Source organism: Myotis davidii, unplaced genomic scaffold (assembly GCF_000327345.1).
Source record: "Myotis davidii unplaced genomic scaffold, ASM32734v1 scaffold159, whole genome shotgun sequence".
Classification (NCBI taxonomy): Eukaryota; Metazoa; Chordata; class Mammalia; order Chiroptera; family Vespertilionidae; genus Myotis; species Myotis davidii.
In genome coordinates this window covers 24,337-32,129 of record NW_006291231.1, presented here as the reverse complement: position 1 = coordinate 32,129, position 7,793 = coordinate 24,337, and the positions used below count along the sequence as shown (strand labels likewise).

General features: G+C 39.9%; 1 protein-coding gene across 2 annotated transcripts in view; it reads left to right on the top strand.

The window, feature by feature from the left end:
• The window catches only part of ARPC1A (actin related protein 2/3 complex subunit 1A), a 39,905-nt gene that overhangs the window by 27,768 nt on the left and 4,344 nt on the right, over positions 1–7,793 (top strand). For both annotated transcript variants that reach the window (XM_006764365.2, XM_015564366.1), the window contains exons 4-6: positions 1,678–1,900; positions 3,855–3,962; positions 6,216–6,428. In XM_006764365.2, coding sequence (XP_006764428.1) covers positions 1,678–1,900; positions 3,855–3,962; positions 6,216–6,428 — 544 coding nt within the window. The remainder of the gene's footprint in view (positions 1–1,677; positions 1,901–3,854; positions 3,963–6,215; positions 6,429–7,793) is intronic.

Here is a 7,793-nt window from a genome sequence, read left to right as displayed (position 1 = left end):
TGAAAGAAAAGAGATATAGCCAAAAAAGTGAAATATTTAGTTGTGTCCTTTTTCTCCCCTGCTTCTTTTTTGGAATCCTTTGAACTTGGGCCTGTTTTCTGTCCAAATGCTCAAATGATTTTTTTTTAAGTCTTAAAAAACTATTGTTGGAAAAATCTAAGTATAACTCTGTGGCAGAAGACCAAGGATCAAACATATTTTCTCAGAAAGATAGTAACTACAGAAAAATAAAATTTATCTTCTGAAGCTTCTAGAAGAAAAGACTAGTCAGTGCTGCAGAGATAGAGTATAGCAAACATCAAAGGGATATCAGAGTCCTGGTGTGTGTGTTTTTTCTGTGAGTTTATTCTTTTGTGTTAAATGTTTAATTGCTATCTTTTAAAACACACACACACACACACAAAGACATTTTACAATGGACAGTTTTGAACAGATAACAAAAATAGACAATAATGTAATGAGCTCCTTGTATACTCATCACCCAGATTCAACAGTTATCAACACACAGCCTGTCTTGTTCTCAGCTCTCTGCCTGTACTATTTTGAGGCACATTCCAGACATTGTATCATTTCATATTTCAATTTGTATCTCCAAAAGATAAGGACTCTGTCTCTCCCCTTCCCTTCCACTCTCTCTAAAAATTAATGGGGGAGGGGCCGAATATCCTCAGGTGAGGATTAACAACAACAATAAAAACAAATAAAAAATAAAGGTACTTTCAGGCAAAAAAATCTTAGAGGGAAGATAAAGGACTTCAGACCAGATATCTTTAGAAACCTGTGAATGGGTGGAAAGAAAGTCCCTGCTTAGTTTTGTAACCTCTGCGACTATAAAAACAACTCTGTTCTACCTGGCCTCATGGAGGATCCCAAGTTACAGAACTTCGTGGAGAAACATCCTTGCCCTTGTGATGTGTTGATCAGGACCACATCCGTCCCCATCATACCAGTGGCCACAGCTCTCCATTCCTCCTGGCTGAAGGAAGCTCCTGCTACTGCCGTCTTCAATATTCTGCATTTCTAATAAACTCCCAGATACTGCTGATGCTGCTGGTCCATAGACAATACCTTGAGTAGAAGAGTTTATCTGTAGCCAATTACTGTTCTTTTAAGTTCCTGGAAACATGTTTAGAAGAAAGATCCTTTAATTTTTCTTTACATAAACTTCAGTATTGTAAACCACCTCAAAAATTGTGGTTGAGTGTTGATCTTCCACAAAATACCACGTGCGGGCGCGCACTACAGTGTGATTGAAACTTCGTGGCCCATGCGCAGAAGTCGGGTTTTCGGCCTGGGCGAGTCTATTTTGAAGAAGTGGCTTTATCAGGCTACGGGAGACGCAGTGCAGGCGGGCCTCAGGATACGCAGCGCGGGGGAGGCGCAAACGATTCATGCACGAGTTGAGTGAGACTGGCTACAAGACGAGTGTGGATGGGAGAGTTGGAAGGGGTCGACCTCAGCGAACGTACCTCAATCAAATTGAGGACGTTTTTAGCAAAGGCCAGTTTAGGAGTACCCTAATGAAGTTAATAACAATGTACCTACCTATATAGTTTAAGTTTCAAAAATGTGACTCTCAAAAGAAATTTCAATCGTTGTACTGTTGATATTTGGCTCTGGTGACTAATGAGTTTGCCGACCACTGGCAAAGTAGATGATGCCACGTCTCACTTGCAGGTATCGACTGGGCTCCCAAGAGCGACCGCATTGTCACTTGCGGGGCAGACCGCAATGCCTATGTCTGGAGTCAGAAAGATGGTGTCTGGAAGCCAACCCTGGTGATCCTGAGAATTAACCGTGCAGCCACTTTTGTCAAGTGGTCCCCACTAGAGAACAAATTTGCTGTGGGAAGTGGAGCAAGACTCATTTCTGTTTGTTACTTTGAGTCCGAAAATGACTGGTGAGCAACATCTGAGTTTTTTTACTTCTCTCTATAGAATCATACGTTTGAAACACTATGTTTTGGTGACTTCTTGAGACACTGGGTTAAGGCTTAACTATTGCTTCAGTTTTTCTTCATCTGAAGGTTTTTTTTCCTCTGAATTTTCCATTCTCTGATTGCACGTTTTTCATTTCTATGTGCACATTGAGTCAAAACTTACATCTTTCTCGTACTAATACGTGGTTTCCATGTTCTGATCTCCTAACTTGTTTGTTCTATAACATATCACTACTCTTCTGACTCTGTACTATCCAAATAGCTGTTTTCTTACTCTGATAAATTATAAATTTGAAAGATTCCCAGTGTCCTGAGAAATAATTATTTTTCCTCTATCTCTATCCACTTAAATTTCTAGGATTCTTACAAATAACAGTGTTCTCCTTTAAGGTTTATTTGCTAACCAAATCTGTGCCTTGGTATAATGCTTTACTTGTTTAAGCCATTGAAGTAAAAATTGGTCAGGATCTTGGATATATAATCAGCCTGTTGTACTTTTTTAATAAATCACTTGTAGCTAAGCCAGTCAAAATGCAGGTTTATTTTATGGCTAAGTAATTTACTTTATTCCTTCCTTCTTATTCGATAAGAAAACAGCTCTGCTCTACCTGACATGTATTCAGGAAGACATAACTACTCTTCAGCCTGGAATTGTCATTTAGTAGGAAACTGGCAGTATGTATTTGCACTAAAAATAGCAGAGTACACATTACTCTTTGTGTTAGTGTTCCTACTGTTCGCTTTCTGCTGAAACAGTGAAAGGAAGGGATTATCATATTATACTTTGTAATTTAGTAAAACCTCAGAAATTTTGATTCTTTGAAAAGAAAGTCTGAATTTGCAGCAAAATTGAATTATGCATTTAGACATGCATTTTTCCTTCAAACATGTGTAAAATTAAGGCTAACAAAATGTTGCCTGCTAAAAAACATTTAGAAGGCTCACTATAACACATATGTAAGAAACAATTTTTCTTTCTAGGTATCCCTCAATGTCAGTGATTGTTCACATTTTTATGCATTAAAAAATAGTCTCAAATATAGGTAAATTGGGCTTTATTGTAGTACAAAGTGTCATTTGAACAAGCTGTATGTTTAGGGGAGTTTCTCAGCTATAAAGCAATATTTTATTGGTATGATGTGAGTACTTTAAAACAACCTTTAAGCCTTCAGTTTAAAATAACTGTATTAAACAAGGAGAATATTGTCTATTTTTCCAAATGAAATTTTTCAGATAGGTTCCTAAGAACAAGATTGTATAGAAAAACAATTTAGCTTTCAACAAAAGACATTTGGTACAATATTAAGCCTCTCATGTTGAACAGAGCATGATTGGTTTTAAGCAGCAGTCTAGGGGCAGAAATTATGCCAGAATCATGACTGATTTTAGACATAAACTCTTTAAGTGAAGCTAGAGGTTTTCAGTGAAAAAAAGTTAAAAAGAATTTGAAGCTTCCATAAACTTACTTAATATTGGAAAGGTAGAAAGGAAATTAAGCTATCTTACAACCCAAACTTAACCTAAAATGAAATAACAAATCACTCAATATTTACAATAAAAATTCAAATAATTTCAAACCTCTATTTTTATTTCAAAGGTTAAAGTCAGACATAATCTGAAACTCCATGGGGCACTACCAGAGTTCATCCATAAATATACTTACTAAAGAGGATGCCCTGGTAGCCCAAAAAGTTCAGAACCAGCTGCCCTGATAAGAATGTCAAAACCTAAGACAAGTATATGGAAGGGACAGTTTGTGGTTCTTTCTGTCTTCCTCTCTTCCTTTAGAAATTCACCCTCTCTCTGGCAGGAAACCTGGTAGCCACTTAAGAACCATGCATTGATGTTTTTGCCTGACATATTTGTAAGTCATTTTATTTATGGATAAACTAAAATAGATTTTCTCTTTTTGTAGGTGGGTAAGCAAGCACATTAAAAAGCCAATTCGCTCCACGGTCCTCAGCTTGGATTGGCATCCCAACAATGTTTTGCTGGCAGCAGGATCATGTGATTTCAAATGCAGGTAGGAACAAATGAGAATGGGTAGACAGACTTGAGTTGTTCATCAGTCATCTTTCAACAAATATTTTTAAGGTCCCTTTTTGTAAAGTACTATGCTAGGTGCCATAAGGGATTCTGATGAAAGAAGCTTATGGTCAGCAAAGGAGAAAGAAGTGATCTTGGAAGTATGGGAAATGGGAGATGAAAGGGTGGGGATAGGGAAGTTTTCCGTAGGCAGAACACCCATGGTTTGGAATGGGGGACGTGTTCTTCTCTCCCTCTCCCTCAACTACAGTATTATTTCTCGTTTTATACCCAGGCAGCAGACTGCACATTACAGAGTGAAACTAAGATCAACAAAACATAGCTGAACAGTGTACTGCTGAGCTATTATTGTGCTATTCCTTTTCAGTTAAAGCTTTTTGTTATTAGTATGAGGCTAGAAGAAACACAGCTACTTGGCTAACTCCTTTAAGGATTGTACAAGTAATTGCTCTTTTTAAAGTTGTTCTTTATCAACAGGCTTTTTTCCCTTTAGCCAGATTAAAAGTAAATAAGTGTTGCTTTATGTTGATTATGTGGTGGATTGGGAGATGGGATGCATCTTTTTCCAATAGAGTATGTGGAGAATTTCCAGAAAACCTGACTGGTGATTTATATTCAGGAATACCCAAGGGAACCCGGCTGGTATTGCTCAGTGTTTGAGTGTCTACCTATGCACCAGGAGGTCACAGTTTGATTCCTGGTCAGGGCACATGCCCAGCTTGTGAGCTTGATCCCTAGTGTAGGGCATGCAGGAGGCAGCCGATCAACGATTCTCTCTCATCATTGATGTTACTATCTCTCTCTCCCTCTCCCTTTCTGAAATCAATAAAAAAATATATATATATATATATTTTTTTTTTTTTAAATACCCAAGGGTGTTTTTGTTTGGGATCTTTTTAGTTTTTCTTACTAGTAAATATGTGTGTGACAGTTTGACTATGAGAGGGGGATTCAGTAGTGTCAAGGCACTTTTTGGAAAAATATTAGTAATTGTACTTAAGAACCAATATAAGAGTAAAAATACATAGATATTCTCTAGAATTTTTCATATTTAGGAGTTTTGTTTTTGTGATGTTACCCAGTCATTTTAGCTCCCTTAGAAGATGGAGCTAAGAGTTACTAAGTGATCATACCACCTGGATCATCAAGCTATACTAAAAATCTGGTTGTGCAAATAGGTTACATTCTTTTCTTAATAATAATTTCTAAAAATAAACTTTGCTTTGACTTGCGCTCCTGTGAGTGTGGGTCTGTTCCGTTCACACGCTGGAGTTGGCGCAGCTGAGAACCACCTGTTCTTTCCTGGACTCAGATGACTAAAGCAGGAGCCATTGTGACGCTGATTTAAAGCACAGTGACGCTAAGGTCACAGCATCTAACTTACAGATGCTCACTGTGCCTTTCCCGCTCTGGTGCCTGACTCTTCCAGAGCTGCTACTGCCATTGTCATTTTGGAGGGGAATATTCTAGGTCATTTAGGAGGTTTTGAAAAGAAGCTTTACAAAATAGATACAGCATTGGAGGGCAAAAGGAAATAAAAGGATAGATTCCCAGCTGTTCTTTATCCCTTTTGGTTCCCACCTCAAGGAATTAGAGAGACTGATGATAGCAGGCTATAAAGGACCCACCTTCATCCCAGACTATACCTGCCACAAAGGCTGGACAGTGGCCTGAGGGTACAGTGAGCACAGCCCTCTGCCTGACAGTGCTAGGGAAAGCCTGCCTGCTCTTCCCACGGCCTCCCTCCGCTTTCACTTTAGATGTCCCTTTCTTTAAGTGAGTTTATGCTATTGGCTTTTTGTAGGGTGGCAAATAGTTTCCTTTCTCCTACCATTTGACTGTGTGGGCTTCTTGGAATACTGTGTTGAGAATGAAGGTAAAGTAGACAAGAAAGAATGCTGTGCTCATTTAACCAGATCTCCCATGGGCAAGGGAGGGTGGGACAGCACAGTCCTCCCCCAGAATGTACACTTCAGGAGGGAAGAGCTTTTGTGTTCTTTATTTCTAGAATGGCACTCCTAGAGCAGCACTCTGATTATTAGTTGATTATGGATTGAGCTGTAGGCAGCCTGGAACCATTCTGTGTCTTCAGAGGTTTCTGTATGTTAATTTGTTCCATCATATTTTATTCTGCATTCTGAGACACCTTGTAGGAGTGGCCTGTGACCTATTTCTATATACATATATTATCATTTACTTTTTCCTTCTCCCCCTGCCCCTTAAACTGCAGGGTGTTTTCTGCATACATTAAAGAAGTGGATGAAAAGCCAGCCAGTACACCCTGGGGCAGCAAGATGCCTTTTGGTCAGCTGATGTCAGAGTTTGGTGGCAGTGGTACTGGTGGCTGGGTGCATGGCGTCAGCTTCTCTGCCAGTGGGAGTCGACTGGCCTGGGTCAGCCACGACAGCACTGTGTCCGTTGCCGATGCCTCAAAAAGCGTGCAGTGAGTATTTGCCTTTTGTTTTGAGTTAGGACGTAGGGTGGGATTTCTCATCAGCTGGGCTAATGCTGCCCTTCTCTGGTTGCTTATGTAGGACGCAAGCATAAAAATCTGACTGAGAACTGCAAGGCAGCCTTTTCTAGTAAAGTCACAGGCACACATTTAGATTGTCCATTTGGGGAAATTTTAAAGAGTTAAAATTTAAAGAGTTTCACTTCCAAAAACACTTCTTAATGAAAGTGCTGGTAGTGATTCCTTTGAAGGACCTTCCTGGTTTGCTACTGATAAGAGTTCCTTCAAATAGCCAGTTTAGCCTGTTACTATGAATTCCTTACAACATGTAAATGTCACACACCAGCCTTAAATTAAATAGAGGATGTATTCGTGCTCTGTGTAGTCAGTGAACAATGACTCCATTCATTTGGGACTTCATTCAGTAATATTAAAACCTTGGAGCCAGTTCCTTTGGTGCATGCTGGAAGAACTCGAATCGCAATCACTCATTTTTGCCTCCTCAGCCTTAAGGAGAGCATTAGGCATCTTGTTAGACGTCAGAATTCGTATTTGTTCATATGTTAGAGGAAGAGTATTCTTTCCTAGTGCCTCCTTTTCCATTGGCAGCCAGAGGTAAACCACTTTCAAAGGTTTCCTGACTTAACTGTATGCTGGCAGTCGGTCACATCAGGTGCCTCTGGCTCCCTCTGCCACATGGTGACAACAAAGTGGTATTTCAGAAAGGATATTGTTTCCTACTGGATTGAAATGTATTTTTAAATTTTATGGGTTTTTTTAAATGTCTTCTCTTATTATAAATGAGAGTCTTCTGGAAGATTTCTGTGCATATATATAGATACTTATAGTAGCCCTAGCTCCTAACCCACGTGGAGGAAAGAGAATAGGCTTTACTGACTGTTAGTGGTCCCAGCCCTCTAGGAGCCCCTACTGAGCACAGGCCAGGAGAAAATAGCAAAATAAGGTGTTCAATCGTGAGTGACACTGAGAACTTCAGGAGATCAGAGAAAGGGGAAGCCACTTTAGGCTGAGGTGGTCCAGGAAAAGCTTCATGGAGGTGATCAAATCAGAGCTGAGCTTCAAAGACGGGTGGACTTTGGATAAGCAAGGGAAGCAGAGAGCATGTGGTAAAGGGGTGTGGGAGCAAAGGCAGAGACGGGAAAGAACAGGGGCTTCTGGGGACCAAGCTGTAGACCAGTGTGTCATGAGTTGGGGGTGGGAGGAGATAAACTTAGAAGGGAGTAGAGCATAGGCTAAAGAGAGCAGAAGGCCTCAGTTTCTTTTTTTTTCTTTTTTTTAATATATTTTATTGCCGAAACCGGTGTGGCTCAGTGGATAGAGCAACGGCCTTCGGGC